Source organism: Anomaloglossus baeobatrachus, chromosome 7 (assembly GCF_048569485.1).
Source record: "Anomaloglossus baeobatrachus isolate aAnoBae1 chromosome 7, aAnoBae1.hap1, whole genome shotgun sequence".
Lineage (NCBI taxonomy): Eukaryota > Metazoa > Chordata > Amphibia > Anura > Aromobatidae > Anomaloglossus > Anomaloglossus baeobatrachus.
In genome coordinates, this window is record NC_134359.1 from 310,964,047 (window position 1) to 310,985,797 (window position 21,751).

The 21,751-nt window shown below is 50.3% G+C and overlaps 1 protein-coding gene across 1 annotated transcript in view; it reads right to left on the reverse strand.

Moving 5' to 3' along the window:
• The window catches only part of STK36 (serine/threonine kinase 36), a 233,675-nt gene that overhangs the window by 96,273 nt on the left and 115,651 nt on the right, over positions 1-21,751 (reverse strand). Inside the window, exons 8-12 of the mRNA XM_075318701.1 lie at positions 3,899-4,080; positions 3,337-3,395; positions 3,169-3,256; positions 2,599-2,736; positions 2,302-2,469 (exon numbers count right to left, since the gene is read on the reverse strand). Coding sequence (XP_075174816.1) covers positions 2,302-2,469; positions 2,599-2,736; positions 3,169-3,256; positions 3,337-3,395; positions 3,899-4,080 — 635 coding nt within the window. The remainder of the gene's footprint in view (positions 1-2,301; positions 2,470-2,598; positions 2,737-3,168; positions 3,257-3,336; positions 3,396-3,898; positions 4,081-21,751) is intronic.

The following is a 21,751-nucleotide window of genomic DNA, read 5'->3' on the forward strand; positions in this document are numbered from 1 at the left end:
CCCTTAGAAGGAGGCGGGTCGCCGGCCAGAGTGACGTCGCAGGGCAGGTAAGTCCGTGTGATACTGCTGTAGCGATAATAGTCGCTACGGCAGCAATCACCACATATCGGCCGTACGACAGGGGCGGGGACTATCGCGCTCGACATCGCCAGAAAATGCTAGCGATGTCACAGCGTGTAAAGCCCGCTTTACTCTCAATGCAGGAAGTATGCCGGCACTGAGAGAAAGTGACTCATGTTAGCTACAGGTGTCATCACATGACCCTGTGCTACCATGGCAACCACCGAAACTCACGTGATCAAGCACGTGACTTCCGGTGGGGGCGGCGGTAAGTGAAAGTAATGTCCGCGCGCATATACATCTCGCTGCCAGACTTTGACTTTGTTAAAAACAGCTGATATGTGCACGAATCTCCACGGCAGGGGGCGGGGATTAACCTTACACGATCCATGACAAATATATCTGTCATTGGTCGTGAAGGGGTTAAGGATTATGGAGGCCACTGTGCTCTGAGGAACCTTGAGTACTACAGAGATTCTTTTGTAACCTTGGCCAGATCTGTGCCTTGCCACAATTCTGTCTCTGAGCTCCTTGGGCAGTTAATAATAATAATAATAATAATAATAATAATTTTATTCATTTATATAGCGCTATTAATTCCACAGCGCTTTACATACATTGGCAACACTGTCCCCATTGGGGCTCACAATCTAGAGTCCCTATTTTTATGTCTTTGGAGTTCCTTTGACCTCATGATTCTCATTTGGTGTGACATGCAGTGTGAGCTGTGAGGTCTTATATAGACAGGTGTGCGCCTTTCCAAATCACGTCCTATCAGTGTAATTACACACAGCTGGATCCAGAACCATCTCAAGGAGGATCACAAGGAAATGGACAGCATGGGACTTACATATGAGTGTCTGAGCAAAGGGGCTGAATACTTATGACCATGTGTATACTGAGCAAAGGGGCTGAATACTTATGACCATGTGTATACCGAGCAAAGAGGCTGAATACTTATCACCATGTGTATACTGAGCAAAGGGGCTGAATACTTATGACCATGTGTATACTGAGCAAAGGGGCTGAATACTTATGACCATGTGATATTTCAGTTTCTTTTGTTTAATAAATTTACGAAAACTTCTATATTTCTATTTTTTCTGACAAGATGGGGGATGGGGGCAGAGTGTACATTAATGAGAAAAAAAATACCAACTGGCTGCAATGAAACAAAGTGAAAAATGTACAGGGGTCTGAATACTTTCTGTACCCACTGCACCTTATCATGTGCAGTGTCCGGTATATAAAAAGTTAATAACAGTCTCATGTATCGGGCATCGTTTCCTGCAACGCTTCACATACCCCGCTATCCACCCTGTATGTGGAGCTCCCCATACCCCGCTATCCGCCCTGTACATGGAGCTCCTCATACGCCGCTATCCACCCTGTACATGGAGCTCCCCATACCCCGCTATCCACCCTGTACATGGAGCTCCTCATATCCCGCTATCCACCCTGTACATGGAGCTCCTCATACCCCGCTATCCACCCTGTACATGCAGCTCCTCATACCCCGCTATCCACCCTGTACATGGAGCTCCTCATACCCCGCTATCCACCCTGTACATGCAGCTCCTCATACCCCGCTATCCACCCTGTACATGGAGCTCCTCATACCCCGCTATCCACCCTGTACATGCAGCTCCTCATACCCCGCTATCCACCCTGTACATGGAGCTCCTCATACCCCGCTATCCACCCTGTACATGGAGCTCCTCATACCCCGCTATCCACCCTGTACATGCAGCTCCTCATACCCCGCTATCCACCCTGTACATGGAGCTCCTCATACCCCGCTATCCACCCTGTACATGGAGCTCCTCATACCCCGCTATCCACCCTGTACATGGAGCTCCTCATACCCCGCTATCCACCCTGTACGTGGAGCTCCCCATACCCCGCTATCCGCCCTGTACATGAAGCTCCTCATACCCCGCTATCCACCCTGTACATGGAGCTCCTCATACCCCGCTATCCACCCTGTACATGGAGCTCCCCATACCCCGCTATCCACCCTGTACGTGGCGCTCCTCATTCCCCGCTATCCACCCTGTACGTGGAGCTCTTCATACCCAGCTATCCCCCCTGTACATGGAGCTCCTCATACACCACTATCCACCCTGTACGTGGAGCTCCTCATACCCCGCTATCCACCCTGTACATGGAGCTCTCCATACCCCGCTATCCACCCTGTACATAGAGCTCACAGACACATGGCGGCCATCCTGTCACACTTACCTGCCGTACATTAACCTCCAGAGACTGATTGATAAGCTGCAAGAGGAAATGAGGCATCTGCAACTCTACACAAAGGTCCGAGAGAAGACGGGGGTCACATCCGGAGGACAGAAGATTACACACCACTCGCAAAGCCGGCCGAAGGCGAGACACTGCTTCTAGAGAAACCTGCACAGAAAGTCAGGGAATAATAGAGGAAGAGCCCCCAACATGTAATCAAAAGTACAGGAGGAAGCAGAGACCCCCCCAACATATAAATCAGCCATACAAATATATAGCGGTCCAAGTCCTAGTTACCGGGGGGCTACAGTCCCTCAGTCTCCGATGCACTCTGTTCCTGAAGTTAGGATCTTTGAGAAGGAGAAAAGGTGTGCTGAGCTGCGCTACCGATGGATCCGTCGCTTCCAGTAACACTGACCATTCATCATCACTGTCCTGCAAAACACACAACCATTTAAGCTTCCAAGAATGCCAAGCCCAGATTCAGATCAAGAACCAGAGCCAAAGGCAGACCTAGAATCAGAGCCAGGCCTAGAACCAGAGCCAGACCTAGAACCAGACCAAGAACCAAAGCCAGGCCTAGAGCCAGACCTAGAACCAAAGCCAGACCTACAGCCAGGCCTAGAGCTAGACCCAGACCTAGAACCAGACCTAAAGCCAAGACCCAGAGCCAGAACCAGAACCCAGACATAGAACCAGAGCCATTCCTAGAGCCACAGCATCTCCCTAAGCCTTAGGGCCTAAGGCATGTACTGCAGACTTTGGCTTTCTATAATTCAAAGAAGAAAAATCATGTGCTGATGAATGCAGCCCCCTGGTCGCAACCCATATACCGCTATAAGGACCTCTGATGGTCACTCTTTGTACCTCATTTTCCAGGTGCACGGATTCAATGCTGCGCTCTCTATCATTATGGCAGAATTCTTTCTCATAATCCTGAGAAATTTGGTTCCTCCTACAACGTAAATGAGCGTAAAGACAAAGAACTTCTGAACCCTTTGCAAACGACGGCAGCGGTACAGAGTGGCATCTCACGGGGCTTTCTGTGATGTTCTTGGCTCCTTTATCTCACTAACATTCTCTTCAGCTTTACTCTAGAAAAATCCAAACAAAGTGACTTGTCAGAGAAGCTTACGGAGGGCGGCACGCTGACCTTGAGCCGGCCGACCACGGAGGGCGGTACGCTAACCTCGAGCCGGCCGACCACGGAGGGCGGCACGCTGACCCCGAGCCGGCCGACCATGGAGGGCGGCACGCTGACCCCGAGCCGGACGACCATGGAGGGCGGCACGCTGACCACGATCCGGACGACCATGGAGGGTGGTACGCTGACCTCGAGCCGGCCGACCACAGAGGGCGGCACGCTGACCCCGAGCCAGCTGACCATGGAGGGCGGCACGCTGACTACGAGCCGGACGACCATGGAGGGCGGTACGCTGACCTCGAGCCGGCCGACCACGGAGGGCGGTACGCTGACCTCGAGCCGGCCGACCACGGAGGGCGGCGCGCTGACCCCGAGCCGGCCGACCACGGAGGCCTGACCCCGAGCCAGATGACCATGGAGGGCAGCACACAACCCCCAAGTGGAGCATGGTACCTGATTATTTGGGCGATGGGCCATCCTTTCTTTCCTCCTGGCCACCCTCTGTCTGGCATTGCTCAAGATACGGGAGTGCGCGCTGCTCTGCATAGAGCCATCACACAGACGGTCTCTTAGATGCTGCTGCTCATCAGAGAGCGGAGATGTGAAGGGGCTGCTGATCGAGCTGTCTTCTAGCACTAAAATACAGGAGAAACACAGAATTGTCCTTCCTGAACCCAAGACAGCACCACAAGGGGGGGGGGGGGGGAATCTGCCCTTCTAGGACAGGGAAAAATAAAAGGACAGCACCTCTTCCCCACATCAGTTGGATTTTAGAGCATGAGAGGACCTCCAAAGTAACAAAAAAGGTGAGGTAAAAGGACGGGTGAAGAGAAGGACGGGTGAAGGTGAGGGAAAGGACGGGTGAAGGTGAGGGTAAAGCGGGCTTTACACGCTATGATATTTATAGCAATTGCTAGCGATATCGTACGCAAAAGCACCCGCCCCCGTCGTGCATGCGATATCGCGTGATCGCTGCCGCAGCGAACATTATCGCTACGGCAGCATCACACGCACTTACCTGGTCGTCGTCGTCGCTGTGACTGCCGAACAATCCCTCCCTCAAGAGGGAGGTGCGTTCGGCGTCATCGCGACGTCACTAAGCGGCCGGCCAATCAAAGCGGAGGGGCGGAGATGAGCGGGACGAACATCCCGCCCACCTCCTTCCTTCCTTATTGCGGGGTGGACGCAGGTAACGTGAGGTTCCTCGCTCCTGCGGTGTCACACACAGCAATGTGTGCTGCCGCAGGAACGAGGAACAACATCTTTAAACAACCATTAACAATTTTTGGTTTTAGGACGACCTCTCCATGGTGAACGATTTTCACCACTTTGGAGGACGTTTAAGGTCGCTGGTAAGTGTTACACGCTGCGATACTGTTAATGACGCCGGATGTGCATCACTAACGACGTGACCCATACGATAAAACATTAACGATATCGTAGCGTGTAAAGCCCCCTTAAAGAGAGGTGAAGGAAAGGACGGGTGAAGCTGAGGGTAAGGACGGGTGAAGCTGAGGGTAAGGACGGGTGAAGCTGAGGGTAAGGACGAGTGAAGCTGAGGGTAAGGGCAGGTGAAGGTCAGGGTTTTGGCGATGGTTGTGTGTTTCATCCTCTAATATTTTGGACACAAGGTTCGCATTTACTTTCTTATAATCATGGTGGTGTATACTTTTTCTTGCTCCCTGATCAGCCATATTGCTATGTTTTACATATAAACCATGAATCAGTCCAGAGGAGCAGTTAGTCACAACGGTGATCCGTCCTCTGGAACATGAGATTGGTGCTCTATTTTCACACCGCGAGGTCACAGTTTCCAGGTGAGATACAGTACTGGCCAAAAGTATTGGCACCCCTGCAATTCTGTCAGATAATACTCAGTTTCTTCCTGACAATGATTTCAATCACAAATTCTTTGGTATTATCATTTAAATTTGTCTTCAATGAAAAAAAAATAGTCATAATGCCAAATTGGATATAATTCCACATCAAACATAAAAAGGGGGTGGACAAAAGTATTGGCACTGTGTGAAAAATCCTGTGATGCTTCTGTAATTTGTGTAATTAACAGCGCCTGTAACTTACCTGTGGCACCTAACAGGTGTTGGCAATAACTAAATCACACTTGCAGCCAGTTGATATGGATTAAAGTTGACTCAACCTCTGTCCTGTGTCCTTGTGTGTACCACATTGAGCATGGAGAAAAGAAAGAAGACCAAAGAACTGTCTGAGGACTTGAGAACCCAAATTGTGAGGAAGCATGAGCAATCTCAAGGCTACAAGTCCATCTCCAAAGACCTGAAAGTTCCTGTGTCTTCTCTAGTTCCATAAATCGTCCAGTCAGGATTATAGCCTCTGCTTCCATGAACTATTCTGTATTGCCCATGTTCACACTAGTACAAGTGTCACGATTGCCTGTATGCTGGAGAATAATGCTTTCTCTGGTAGAAATACACTTGTGAAAATAGTCCATCTTATTTCCAGATAATTAGCCTGGGCTGCAGAAGTATAATCACAAGTGGACCTACTCCTCCCTCACAGAAGCGCGGGCCACCAGAACATCCATCCCCTACTCCTCCCTCACAGAAGCGCGTGCCACCAGATCATCCATCTCCTACTCCTCCCTCACAGCAGCGCGGGCCACCAGAACATCCATCTCCTACTTCACCCTCACAGCAGTGCAGGCCACCAGAACATCCATCTCCTACTCCTCCCTCACAGCAGCGCAGTCCACCAGAACATCCATCTCCTACTCCTCCCTCACAGCAGCGCGGGCCACCAGAACATCCATCTCCTACTCCTCCCTCACAGCAGCGCGGGCCACCAGAACATCCATCGCCTACTCCTCCCTCACAGCAGCGCGGGCCACCAGAACATCCATCTCCTACTTGTCCCTCACAGCAACGCAGGCCACCAGAAGTTTACATCCATCTCCTACTCCTCCCTCACAGCAGTACAGGCAACCAGAACATCAATCTTCTATTTCTCACTCACAACAGCACAGGCCACCAGAACATCCATCTCCTACTCCTCCCCCCTCACAGCAGCGCAGGCTACCAGAACATCCATCTTCTACTCCTCCCTCACAGCAGCACGGGCCACCAGAACATCCATCTCCTACTTCTCCCTCACAGCAGCGCAGGCCACCAGAACATCCATCTCCTACTCCTCGCTCACAGCAGCGCAGGCCACCAGAACATCCATCTCCTACTTCTCCCTCACAGCAGCGCAGGCCACCAGAACATCCATCTCCTACTCCTCGCTCACAGCAGCGCGGGCCACTAGAACATCCATCTCCTACTTCTCCCTCACAGCAGCGCGGGCCACCAGATCATCCATCTCCTACTCCTCCCTCACAGCAGCGCAGGCCACCAGAACATCCATCTGCTACTCCCCCCTCACAGCAGCGCGGGCCACCAGAAGTTCACATTCATCTCCTACTCCTCCCTCACAACAGCGCAGGCCACCAGAACATCAATCTTCTACTCCTCCCTCACAGCAGCGCAGGCCACCAGAACATCAATCTCCTACTCCTCCCTCACAGCAGCGCAGGCCACCAGAACATCCATCTCCTACTCCTCCCTCACAGCAGTACAGGCAACCAGAACATCAATCTTCTATTTCTCACTCACAGCAGCACAGGCCACCAGAACATCCATCTCCTACTTCTCCCTCACAGCAGCGCGGGCCACCAGATCATCCATCTCCTACTCCTCCCCCTCACAGCAGCGCAGGCTACCAGAACATCCATCTTCTACTCCTCCCTCACAGCAGCACGGGCCACCAGAACATCCATCTCCTACTTCTCCCTCACAGCAGCGCAGGCCACCAGAACATCCATCTCCTACTCCTCGCTCACAGCAGCGCGGGCCACTAGAACATCCATCTCCTACTTCTCCCTCACAGCAGCGCGGGCCACCAGATCATCCATCTTCTACTTCTCCCTCACAGCAGCGCGGGCCACCAGATCATCCATCTCCTACTCCTCCCTCACAGCTGCGCGGGCCACCAGAACATCCATCTCCTACTTCTCCTTCACAGCAGCGCGGGCCACCAGAAGTTCACATCCATCTCCTACTCCTCCCTCACAGCAGCGCAGGCCACCAGAACATCCATCTGCTACTCCCCCCTCACAGCAGCGCGGGCCACCAGAAGTTCACATTCATCTCCTACTCCTCCCTCACAGCAGCGCAGGCCACCAGAACATCAATCTTCTACTCCTCCCCCCTCACAGCAGCGCGGACCACCAGAACATCCATCTCCTACTCCTCCCTCACAGCAACGCGAGCCACCAGAACATCCATCTTCTACTCCTCCCTCACAGCAGTGCAGGCTACCAGAACATCCATCTCCTACTCCTCCCTCACAGCAGTGCAGGCCACCAGAATGTCCATCTCCTACTCCTCCCTCACAGCAGTGCAGGCCACTAGAATGTCCATCTCCTACTTCTCCCTCACAGCAGTGCAGGCCACCAGAATGTCCATCTCCTACTCCTCCCTCACAGCAGCGCAGACCACCAGAATGTCCATCTCCTACTCCTCCCTCACAGCAGCGTGGGCCACCAGAACATCCATCTCCTACTCCTCCCTCACAGCAGTGCAGGCTACCAGAACGTCCATCTCCTACTCCTCCCTCACAGCAGTGCAGGCCACCAGAATGTCCATCTCCTACTCCTCCCTCACAGCAGTGCAGGCCACCAGAATGTCCATCTCCTACTTATCCCTCACAGCAGCGCGGGCCACCAGAATGTCCATCTCCTACTCCTCCCTCACAGCAGCGTGGGCCACCAGAACATCCATCTCCTACTCCTCCCTCACAGCAGTGCAGGCTACCAGAACATCCATCTCCTACTCCTCCCTCACAGCAGTGCAGGCCACCAGAATGTCCATCTCCTACTCCTCCCTCACAGCAGTGCAGGCCACCAGAATGTCCATCTCCTACTCCTCCCTCACAGCAGTGCAGGCCACCAGAATGTCCATCTCCTACTCCTCCCTCACAGCAGTGCAGGCTACCAGAACATCCATCTCCTATTCCTCCCTCACAGCAGTGCAGGCCACCAGAACATCCATCTCCTACTCCTCCCTCACAGCAGTGCAGGCCACCAGAATGTCAATCTCCTACTCCTCCCTCACAGCAGTGCAGGCCACCAGAATGTCCATCTCCTACTACTCCCTCACAGCGGCGTGGGCCACCAGAACATCCATCTCCTACTCCTCCCTCACAGCAGTGCAGGCCACCAGAATGTCCATCTCCTACTCCTCCCTCACAGCAGCGCGAGCCACCAGAATATCCATCTCCTACTCCTCCCTCACAGCAGTGCAGGCCACCAGAACATCCATCTCCTACTCCTCCCTCACAGCAGTGCAGGCTACCAGAACATCCATCTCCTACTCCTCCCTCACAGCAGTGCAGGCCACCAGAATGTCCATCTCCTACTCCTCTCTCACAGCAGCGCGAGCCACCAGAACATCCATCTTCTATTCCTCCCTCACAGCATCACGGACCACCAGAACATCCATCTCCTACTCCTCCCTCATCGCGGGCTACAAGAACGTCAATTTTCTATTTCTCCCTCACAGCAGCGCGGGCCAAAAGAACATCCATCTGCTACTCCTCCCTCACAGCAGCATGGGCCACCAGAACATCCATCTCCTACTCCTCCCTCATAGCAGCACGGGCCACCAGAACATCCATCTCACACTTCTCCCTCACTGCAGCGCGGGCCACCAGAATGTCCATATCCTACTTCTCCTTAATGTAAGTGCTGAGGAAGATCTTCTTTTATCTGCAGATATGACTGCAGAAGCTGAGCAATCTAGGCCATTTATTAGAGTAATCACATACAACCCAATCAGCTGAGCCACCCCCTCACCCCCCCAATGTTAAAATACATTATTCCCCTATGTGCGCTTGTCTCCCCTTTTTTTACTTTTTACTGTCGGACCTGTCTGACAGAGGGGATGATCTCCTCGTCTTCTTGATTTTTTTTTTTTTTTTAACACCTTCCTCCTTAGTCTGGGAGAGAGATTTTAAGGAGTTTTGACCTCTGTTCTGATGAACGACCTCAGGTCGGAGGCAAAGTTAGGAGATTCCTGACATACTGTCTGGTCGATATAAAACTGACAGTTTTTGGCAGGAACTCGCTTAGCCTATTTTACATAAGGCATAATCCTTGTTTTTTGTCTTGGCTCTACGTTTCTTGAATCATTCCTATCAAAAAACGATAAGAAAAAGACCCCTATTACAAAGTGAGCCTTGGGGTTGTAAGAGGGGGAAGACCTGAGAAAACACAGACTTCAAGCTTGACTTTAGCAGAGCAACTTCAAGACCTAAAGGCAAAGATTGGTAGAAATCCATGGCACATAATTCTTAGGCACAAAACTGCACACGAAGGATGGAAAATCTTCTGTAAGGAAATCCTTAATGCATAAGAACTAACAATACCTAAATGGCAGAAAAATGGGAAAGTCCTAAAGAAACCAGGATGGATGAACAAAAAATTACATCAACTGCTAAAAAGAAAAAAGGAAACATACAAGTGGAAGATGGGGGTTATACCCAGGGAAGAATACATGGCAGTCGGCAGACTCTGCAAGACAAGCATCAAAGGAGCTAAGACATGAACTGAGGCTGAAAAAGAGAGTAAGATAAAATGAAAAGAAAAGTGAAGGCGACAATAGGAGTCCTGCAGAATGAAGAAGGGGAAACAGTCAACAAGGAGGAGCAGCTGGTGGAGATACTAAATCTGTATGTCAGATCTGTCTTATCGCAAAACACTAATGCAAGCATCAACAATAATCATGATAGAAATGACGTCAGGAGGAGTCCAAGGTGACAATAAGCAAAGGAGAAGACTCAGCTAAGTTATAAGAAACCAAGTCCCCAGGTCAAGATGACTTACACCCTACAGTCCTAATAATAATAATGATAGCACTGCTGCCACAATCTGCAATAAGTCATGGGGGGACAGGAAAGGTCCCTCTAGACTGAAAAAGGGCAAATTTGGCCCCATCTACAAAAAGGGGGAAAAAAGAGGATACAGAGTATTACAGGCCAGTAAGCCTGACCTCCATAGCAGGAAAAAGGAGGATCAGGAGAGCAGAATGGTGTTTACCAAAGACAAATGCAAAGTCTGACATCTGGGTAATGAAATATTTGAAAAAGCAAATATAGTATGGGAGGAATAGAACTAAGAGATAGCACAGGAGAAAAGGACTGGAGTATAAAACTAAGCGATAGCACCGGGAAAAAGGACTGGAGCATAAAACTAAGATAGCACCGGGGAAAAGAACTGGAGCATAAAACTAAGATAGCACCGGGAAAAGGACCGGAGCATAAAACTAAGATAGCACCGGGAAAAAGGACTGGAGCATAAAACTAAGATAGCACCGGGAAAAGGACCAGAGCATAAAACTAAGATAGCACCGGGGAAAAGGACTGGAGCATAAAACTAAGAGATAGCACCGGGGAAAAGGACTGGAGCATAAAACTAAGAGATAGCACCGGGGAAAAGGACTGGAGCATAAAACTAAGAGATAGCACCGGGGAAAAGGACTGGAGCATAAAACTAAGAGATAGCACCGGGGAAAAGGACTGGAGCATAAAACTAAGAGATAGCACCAGAGAAAAGGACCAGAGCATAAAACTAAGAGATAGCACCGGGAAAAGGACCGGAGCATAAAACTAAGAGATAGCACCGGAGAAAAGGACCAGAGCATAAAACTAAGAGATAGCACTGGGGAAAAGGACCGGAGCATAAAACTAAGAGATAGCTAAACACTCACTGATTTGTAGAGACACAGTGATGACTTGGAAGGCGGTTAGGAAAAAGTTCGGGTTAGCCTGGAACATCTCCAAATACCTTAATATATGGGCTTGTCCTGACTTTCCACAGGGAAGGGAAAATTATCTCTTTAAAAAGAGTGTATGGAAAAAGGGATTAGAACTCTAAAAAACCTAATGCATGATACAGAACGGAGATGGATGACGTGTGATGAGTTGACAGCAAAGTATGACTTGCGCCCATTCCAGACTCTCCAGTTTGAACAGGTGAAACAAGGGATAATGAAGAAACTATACAACATAAATAAGGAATATGAGGCAAATCAGATGGATGCGATCATATTAAGAGACATCCATGCCACAAATATATCAAGTATTTATGGAAATATAAGAGAAGTGTTAGTCCCTAACATATCAGGAAGAATGTTGGAAGGGTGGGCAAAGCAGTTGGGAGATCAAGAGGGGGAGGAGAAGATTTTGAATGGTTGGATGGTGATGAGAAAGAAGATTGTGAATGAGAACTTAAGAGATACCCAGTTCAGGATCATACATAGAGCTATCTATGGATTTAATATACTGAATGCAAGACATCCAGATAAGATGATGAGTTGTACAAATTGTGGTACGGAAAAAACAGATCTATATCATGGGATATGGCAGTGCGAAAGGATTGAAAGATTTTGGAAACAAGTCCAGGGGGTAGTGAGGAAAATCTGGAATAGAAATGTAGAGTTGGATCCAATGGTCTGGTTATTTCACTATCAGCATCGGGAGGAGGGAGAGAAAGGGGGAGACAAGTTACCGAATCTTTTCCATGATATAGCAATGATAAGTAAAAGGGCTATTCTTCAGAAGTGGCTGGTAAAGGAAAAACCAACAAAAGAAGAACTTGTTAATCGATTGAAAAAAACGCTCATGATGGAGAAGTTGATGGTGGAGAGGTGTAAAGAAAGGATGACAGCAAAATTTTTCAGTAAATGGAGAAAGTTCATGAGCGTTATATGTTCTAGAGAAGAAATAATACAAATAATATCCACATTTGTGTCTACGGAATGATACATGAAGGAAGACCTGTCAGGGTCCCTGTGCGAGCTGAAAGTATAGTTGGCTAAATTCTGGGTTCTGTCGCATGGAGAGGGGGGGGATGGGAGGGATAGTGTTTATAAGTAATGTTTGTAACAAGTTATCAAGGAATGCTGAAGGGGGGTAGCGGAGACTGAATAATGGAAATATACACTGACGAAGAAGGGGAAGGAGCAAATTTGATGACCGTGACAAATATTTGATTGATAAATTGTAGAGACTATGTTATTTGATATTTTGATTTGTTGACCCTTATTTTCTTCATTCTGTACCCTATTTTACCATTACAAGAAAAGAAATAAAAATTTGGTTTAAAAAAAAAAAAAAAAAACAGAAAAAAAACTAAGAGATAGCACTGGGGAAACTGACTTGAGCATAAAACTAAGAGATAACACCGGGAAAAGGACCAGAGCATAAAATAAATAAAAATAAAAATAAATAAATACTAAGAGATAGCACCGGAGAAAAGGACTGGAGCATAAAACTAAGAGATAACACTAGGGAAAAAGGACTGGAGGATAAAACTAAGATAACACTAGGGAAAAGGACTGGAGCATAAAACTAAGAGATAACACTAGGGAAAAAGGACTGGAGGATAAAACTAAGATAACACTAGGGAAAAGGACTGGAGCATAAAACTAAGAGATAGCACTGGGGAAAAGGACTGGAGGATAATACTATCTCTTAGTTTTATGCTCCAGTCCTTTTCCCTAGTGTTATCTTAGTTTTATCATCCAGTCCTTTTTCCCTAGTGTTATCTCTTAGTTTTATGCTCCAGTCCTTTTCTCCGGTGCTATCTCTTAGTATTTATTTATTTTTATTTTTATTTATTTTATGCTCTGGTCCTTTTCCCAGTGTTATCTCTTAGTTTTATGCTCCAGTCCTTTTCCCTGGTGTTATCTTAGTTTTATGCTTCGGTCCTTTTCCCCAGTGCTATCTCTTAGTATTATCCTCCAGTCCTTTTCCCCAGTGCTAAGAGATAGCACTGGGGAAAAGGACCGAAGCATAAAACTAAGATAACACGGGGAAAAAGGACTGGAGCATAAAACTAAGAGATAACACTAGGGAAAAAGGACTGGAGGATAAAACTAAGATAACACTAGGGAAAAGGACTGGAGCATAAAACTAAGCGATAGCACTGGGGAAAAGGACTGGAGCATAAAACAAAGATAACACTGGGGAAGGACTGGAGGATAAAACTAAGAGATAGTTTTATGCTCCAGTCCTTTTCCCCAGTGCTATCGCTTAGTTTTATGCTCTGGTCCTTTTCCCCGGTGCTATCTCTTAGTTTTATGCTCCAGTCCTTTTCCCCGGTGTTATCTTAGTTTTATGCTTCGGTCCTTTTCCCCAGTGCTATCTCTTAGTATTATCCTCCAGTCCTTTTCCCCAGTGCTATCTCTTAGTTTTATGCTCTAGTCCTTTTCCCTAGTGTTATCTCTTTGTTTTATGCTCCGGTCTTTTTCCCCGGTGTTATCTTAGTTTTATCCTCCAGTCCTTTTCCCTAGTGCTAAGAGATAGCACTGGGGAAAAGGACCAGAGCATAAAACTAAGAGATAGCACTGGGGAAAAGGACTGGAGCATAAAACACAACGGTTACTTACCGGTAGCCGGTTTTCCAGAACCCATGACAGCACCACGTGAGAGAGGGATCCGCCCAGCAAGGACAGGAAACCATTCTGAATAAAAGGGCGGTACTTCTCCCCTTCGCCAGTTGATTACCGAGAATGAGAGGACCTCCAACAATCGTTAGAACTTACTCCACCACCACTAAACACCCACAAGCACACCGAAAAAGTGCACACCAAGGATGAGAAAGGGAGGGAATATAAGGGTGCTGTCATGGGTTCTGGAAAAACTGGCTACCGGTAAGTAACCGTTGTGTTTTCCCCTCACCCATGACAGCACCACGTGAGAGATTTCCAGAGAAACCCATTTAGGGAGGGACCACCGCCTCAAGCACCCGTCTACCAAACGAAAGAGCAGCTGAAGAGGATAGGTCCAACCGATAGTGCCGGAAAAAAGTAGATTGTGAGGACCAGGTAGCGGCCCTACAAATTTGTTCAATAGATACCTGTGCACGTTCAGCCCAGGAGGTAGACACCGCTCTGGTGGAATGGGCCCGGATGTTCTCCGGAAGACGCGCTCCACTGGAGGAGTAGGCTAAAGTAATGGCCTCCCTAATCCACCTAGCGATAGTACTCTTGGACACCCCCTGACCCTTGGTACTACCCTGAAAGGAGATAAATAACGACTGTGTCTTCCTCACTGCCTGTGTGACCGAAAGATAGTGTAGGAGGGCCCTGCGTACATCTAGGGTGTGAAATCTACGTTCCCCCTCATTAGTGGGACGGCTGCAGAACGAGGGCAGGACTATTTAATGCGTTCTATGAAAATGAGAAGCGACCTTCGGGAGATACGCTGGGTCCGGTCGCAAGATGACTCTATCTTCAAGGACCTGAGTGTAAGGCTGCACAACTGACAGGGCCTGCAAATCACTGATCCGCCGTGCCGAGGTTAATGCGACTAGCAATACGGTTTTCAGGGTAAGCAATTTCAGGGAAAGCTCAGTCAGGGATTCAAAGGGGGGTCCCGTGAGGGCATCCAAGACCAAGTTCAGGTCCCAGGGAGGAACCTTTGGTATGACCACTGGCCTAGTCCTACCACTAGCCATAATAAATCATTTAATCCACTTGTTGGCCGCCAGGTTACAATTGTACAGGGCCCCCAAGGCAGAGACCTGAACCTTGAGAGTGTTCACCGCTAAACCTAGATCAAACCCCTTCTGAAGGAATTCTAAAATGCACTCAACAGGAGCCTCCGGACCCAAGGGACCATCAGAGAACTGCAGGAATTTTTGCCACACTCTCCCATATATTTTGGTGGTAACAGGCTTTCGGCTTTTAAACAAAGTAGAAATAAGGTCAGGGGAAAAACTTTTGCTCCTTAACAGCGACCTTTCAAATTCCAAGCCGTTAAATGGAATCCTTTCGCTTGCGCGTGGAATACTGGTCCCTGTACTAACAGGTCCGGAACCTCCGGCAGAACCCAGGGATCTGTGACAGACATTGCCCTTAGGAGAGAAAACCATGGTCGTTTGGGCCAGAAGGGGGCAATAAGAAGTACCCTCGCTCGGTCCTCCCTGATTTTTTGCAGAACGGTCGGCAGCATGATAATCGGAGGAAATGCATAAGCTAGCCTGAAGGTCTATGGAACCTGTAGCGCGTCTACTGCGAAGGGTTGGTCCGAGGGGCTTAGCGAACAGAACTGCACTACCTGCCTGTTCAGTCTGGTGGCAAAGAGGTCTATCTGTGGCAAGCCCCAGAGAGTCACTATCTGTCGAAAGACCCGAGGATTCAAAGACCATTCCCCTTGCCGCAGGTGATGGCGGCTGAGGTAATCTGCCGTGACATTGAGACTTCCTTTGATGTGGAGAGCCGAGAGGGAGAGAAGATGCTGCTCTGCCCAGAGAAACAGTCTGTAGGACACCTGCATGAGGGATGGGGATCTCGTGCCCCCTTGGTGGTTGACATAAGAGACTGTGGACTGGTTGTTGGACATGACCAGAACATGCCTCCCGCGAAGGTGAGGGAGAAAGTCGTGTAGGGCACGCTCCACCGCCCACAGCTCCCGGAGATTCAAAGGTTGCGCTGCCTCCCGCAGTGACCACCATCCCTGAGAAATGTGCTCGAGAAGGTGAGCCCCCCCAGCCGGACTGGCTGGCATCGGTAGTGACCACCCTCCGGTCCCGAGGTAGCCAAAGAACACCTACAGACAGATTGTCCACGGACATCCACCAGAGGAGAGAGCTTCTGACCGCCCAGGACAGGGTGACGACCCCTTCTAAACAATCGTTTAATGCTCTCTGGGCATACAGAACCTGCCACTGGAGAGCCCTGGAGTGGACCCGACTCCATGGGACCGCCGGGAAGCAAGATGTCAGATTACCCAGCAAGGACATAGCCTGCCTCAGAGACATCCTGGGATGGTGGATCGCCCGCCGGGCCAAGGCTGAAACCCTCTGAATCTTTTCTGCCGGCAAAAGGCACTGCTGACACTCTGAGTTGAAAGTGAGACCTAGAAATGACTGAATCGTGACCGGGTCCATCCGGGACTTCTCGTAATTCACCATCCAACCCAGGTCTTGTAGAGACTGTAGAAGGTATTGGAGATGAGCCGCACATTGCTGCTTGGAGTTCCCGATCACCAGGAAGTCGTCCAGGTAAGGAACCACCAGAATATTCCGTATCCGTAGATGAGCCGTCATCTCTGCCACTATTTTCGTAAAAATCCTGGGGGCGACAGAGAGCCCGAAGGGGAGGGCTCGGAACTGAAAATGACTGACCAAGTTGTTGATGGAAACCGCCACTCGCAGGAACTGCTGAGAATGAGGATGTATAGGGACATGGTAATAGGCGTCCTTCAAGTCTATCACTGCCATATAACAGTTGTGGAACAGCAGCTTTATGGCCGACTGAACAGACTCCATCTTGAACGGGAAATACTGGAAAAACTGGTTGAGACGTCTGAGGTTTATTATTGTACGGAAGGAACCGTCTGGCTTTCCTACAAGAAAGAGGGGGAAATAGAACCCCTTTCCCCTTTCCGCCACGGGCACCTCGCACAGGACTGCCTTCCCAATCAACATCCGAATTTCTGATTCCAGAGCATGTTGCTCTGACTGTGACCCCCGAAGAGGAGTGATGACGAAAAGCTGTGGTGGCTGAAGTAGAAATTGGAACTGGAGACCGTCTCTGATAATGGAACGAACGTAGGCGTTGGAGGAAATGCTTTCCCACTGCTCCAGAAAGTGCGAAAGGCGTCCTCCGACCGGCAGCCTGGCGTCACTGGGCAGACTTCTTTGAGGCGGCTGGGGCGCCCCCGAACATGAAGCCGGAGTCCCGCTTTGGTCTGCGGTCCCACCGCCGATTATCCGGGGGTCTGCCTTTGGAGAATCTCTGCCTCCGAAAGGGGCGGGAGGACCCAGAGTGGAATCTCGGGAAGGACTTTTTGCCCTCTGACGCTTTGTCCAGCACATCCTCCAGCTGTTTCCCAAAGAGCAGGTGACAGTCACAGGGCACCGCACACAATTTGTGTTTGGATTGCAGATCTCCAGGACAGCCCTTCAGCCACAATGTCCGTCTGGCCTGATTAGACAATCCCACAGAACGAGCTCCCAGCCTAATAACATCCGCTGAGGAATCTGCCAAAAAGGCTGCAGCCCCCTGGAGAAGCGGAAATTTTGACAGGATCTTGTCACGGGAGGTGTTATCCCGCAACTGATCCTCAACCTGTTGGAGCCAGATCATGAGAGAACGGGCTGTACAGGTATTTGCGATGGCCGGCCTCAAGCTCCCCGCAGATGTCTCCCATAGGTGCTTAAGAATGACATCCGCTTTTTTGTCCAGGGGATCTTTCAACGTACCCGAGTCCTCTAGGGGATTGCCTCCTCGCCGAGAAGACTTCGCAACGGCAGCATCGATCCGGGGTGCCTTGTCCCATACGGTTGCTTTGTCCTCATCAAAGGGATATTTCCGTTTGGAGGAGGAGGGGAGAGAGCCTGCTTTGTCCGGACGCTTCCACTCCTTCTGAATAAGTGCCTCAATTTTGTTGTTGACCGGAAAGGTACGCTTCTTCCTATCTTCCAGACCTCCAAACATCACATCCTCCAGGGATCTAGAGGATTTCTCCTCCGTCAACCCCATAGTAGCCCTGACTGATTTGACCAGGGACCCTATATCGTCAATGGAGAAGCACGGTCTGCCTCCCATATCACCATCTGAGGACGAGGAGTCTGAGTCCGAGGCCGTACCGGAGGAGGAGTAGGAAGAAGGGGCAGAGTCTACAGGTTTCGATTTTTTCTTTTTCATGAAAGCCTTCATGGAATCCTGTACCTCTGAGCGGATAGCCGAACGGACGTCCGCTGAGAGTCCCGGGGATTCCTCCGCAATTGTGCGACGGATACACCCCTGACACAACTTCTTGTGCTACTCCTCTGAGAGGGGTTCCCTGCATAGGGGGCATTCCTTATGCTTCTTTTTGGACATGGATTTCTTAGGGGCCTAAGAAGGATAGACAAAAGCAGGGGAGAAAAACCCCAGGGAGCCATGAGTATGATGACATTCACGAAGATCCACTCACCTCCAAAGGAATGAAGGGTACCGGTTTTGAAGGCTGTTTCGGAACATCCACAGGCCTCACAGGAGCTGTAGAGTCATGGGAGGATCTGCTGTCATGGCTGCCACGGCCCGTCCGACCAGTGTCGCTCCGGTCATCTGTTTTCCTGCCCTGCTGACGACGCACGGGAGAGCGCTGCTGCTCATCCGTGTCCATTGCAGAGCCCAGGTACCAGCCTCTGACAGTGCCAGGAGAGTCGTTTTTACACCAAATCCTCCGCCTTCCGGTCCCAGGTGAGGCTCCTCCCTGCTCCCCACGGTGCACGGCCAGGAGTGCCTGTAAACCAGAATGGCAGGCCGCATGCATCGCAGCGTTGCATGGGCGCCGCCATCTTCATCCGGTGACGTCATCGGAAGGCCCGCCTCCATCTCCCAGCGTGCCCGTCGCGTGTGCGCGCACCCGGAAGTTCCCGGCAGCATGGAGCGCAGAGCGGGGAAAAGGAGCGGCGGACCGGGAGCCCCCCAGCGGTTCTTGCCGCCCGCTCCCGCACGGACACCAGGACCCCCCTGGGCAGGTGGACGGCGCTTCCAGCCCCGAAGAACGGTGCTACAGGACTCACCCTGCTCTTCCAGACACCGGATGGGGCTGGGTAAGTATGCGACTTTTCTTTTCTTTTCTTCTTCTTTACCGCCGGTTCTCAGAACAGGGGTCTCCCATCAAGGACAGGAAACCAACTGGCGAATGGGAGAAGTACCGCCCTTTTATTCAGAATGGTTTCCTGTCCTTGCTGGGCGGATCCCTCTCTCACGTGGTGCTGTCATGGGTGAGGGGAAAACTAAGATAACACCGGGGAAAAGGACCGGAGCATAAAACTAAGAGATAGCACCGAAGAAAAGGACTGGAGCATAAAACTGAGAGATAGCACTGGGGAAAAGGACTGGAGGATAAAACTAAGATAACACCGGGAAAAAGGACCGGAGCATAAAACTAAGGGTACCTTCACACTTAGCGATGCAGCAGCGATCCGACGAGCGATCTGACCTGGTCAGGATCGCTGCTGCATCGCTACATGGTCGCTGGTGAGCTGTCAAACAGGCAGATCTCACCAGCGACCAGTGAACAGCCCCCAGCCAGCAGCGACGTGCAAGCGACGCTGCGCTTGCACGGAGCCGCCGTCTGGAAGCTGCGGAGACTGGTAACTAAGGTAAACATCGGGTATGGTTACCCGATGTTTACATTAGTTACCAGCGCACAGCTGTGTGTGCAGGGAGCAGGGAGCCGCGCACACTGAGCGCTGGCTCCTTGCTCTCCTACCGTAGCTACAGTACACATCGGGTTAATTAACCCGATGTGTAATGCAGCTACATGTGCAGAGAGCAGGGAGCCGCGCACACTGCTTAGCGCTGGCTCCTTGCTCTCCTAGCTGCTGTACACATCGGGTTAATTAACCCAATGTGTACAGCAGCTAGATGTGCAGAGAGCCGGAGCCGGCAGCACAGGCAGCGTGAGAGCTGCAGAGGCTCGTAACTAAGGTAAATATCGGGTAACCACCTTGGTTACCCGATGTTTATCTTGGATACAGCTTACCTCAGCTGTCAGACGCCGGCTCCTGCTCCCTGCTCGCTTCATTTGTCGCTCTCTCGCTGTCACACACAGCGATCTGTGTGTCACAGCGGGAGAGCGGCTTTGAAGAAAACGAACCAGGGCTGTGTGTAACGAGCAGCGATCTCGCAGCAGGGGCCAGATCGCTGCTCAGTGTCACACACAGCGAGATCGCTAATGAGGTCACTGCTGCGTCACAAAAAGCGTGACTCAGCAGCGATCTCGGCAGTGAGCTCGCTGTGTGTGAAGCACCCCTAAGATAGCACCGAGGAAAAGAACTGGAGCATAAAACAGAGATAACACCGGGGAAAAGGACTGGAGCATAAAACTAAGAGATAGCACCGGAGAAAAGGCCCGGAGCATAAAACTAAGAGATAGCACTGGGGAAAAGGACTGGAGGATAAAACTAAGATAGCACCGAGGAAAAGAACTGGAGCATAAAACTAAGAGATAGCACCGGGAAAAAGGACCGGAGCATAAAACTAAGATAGCACCGAGGAAAAGAACTGGAGCATAAAACTAAGAGATAGCACCGGGGAAAAGGACTGGAGCATAAAACTAAGAGATAGCACTGGGGAAAAGGACTGGAGGATAATACTAAGAGATAGCACCGGAGAAAAGGCCCGGAGCATAAAACTAAGGGGCACTTTGCACACTACGACATCGCAAGTGGGATGTCGGTGGGGTCATGTCGAAAGTGACGCACTTCCGGCGTCGCTCTCGACATCATAGTTTGTAAATCCTAGATGATATGATTAACGAGCGCAAAAGCGTCGTAATCGTATCATCGGTGTAGTGTCGGGGAATTCCATAATTACGCTGCTGCGATGGTACGATGTTGTTCCTCGCTCCTGCGGCAGCACACATCGCTGTCTGTGAAGCCGTAGGAGCGAGGAACATCTCCTTACCTGCTTCCCGCAGCTCATGCCGGCTATGCTGAAGGAAGGAGGTGGACAGGATGTTTACGTCTCGCTCATCTGCGCCCCTCTGCTGCTATTGGCCGCCTGCCGTGTGACGTTGCAGTGACGCCGCACGACCCGCCCCCTTAATAAGGAGGCGGTTCGCCGGCCAGAGCGACGTCGCAGGGCAGGTAAGTGCGTGTGAAGCTGCCGTAGCGATAATGTTCGCTACGGCAGCTATCACTAGATATCGCAGCTGCGACGGGGGCGGGGGCTATCACGCTCGGCATCGCAAGCATCGGCTTGCGATGTCGTAGTGTGCAAAGTGCCTTTAAGAGATAGCACTGGGGAAAAGGATTGGAGCATAAAACTAAGAGATAGCACTGGGGAAAAGGACTGGGGCATAAAACTAAGAGATAGCACTGGGGAAAAGGACTGGAGCATAAAACTAAGAGATAACATCGGAGAAAATGACTGGAGGATAAAACTGAAAGATCGCACCGGGGAAAAGGACTGGAGGATAAAACTAAGAGATAGTTATATCCTCCAGTCTTTTTCCCCGGTGCTATCTCTTAGTTTTATCCTCCAGTCCTTTTCCCCGGTGCCATCTTTCAGTTTTATCCTCCAGTCATTTTCTCCGATGTTATCTCTTAGTTTTATGCTCCAGTCCTTTTCCCCAGTGCTATCTCTTAGTTATATCCTCCAGTCTTTTTCCCCGGTGCTAAGAGATAACACTGGGGAAAAGGACCAGAGCATAAAACTAAAAACTGCTTTACACCAGACAATCTATCGTGCAATAGATCGTCGGGGTCACGGTTTTTGTGACGCA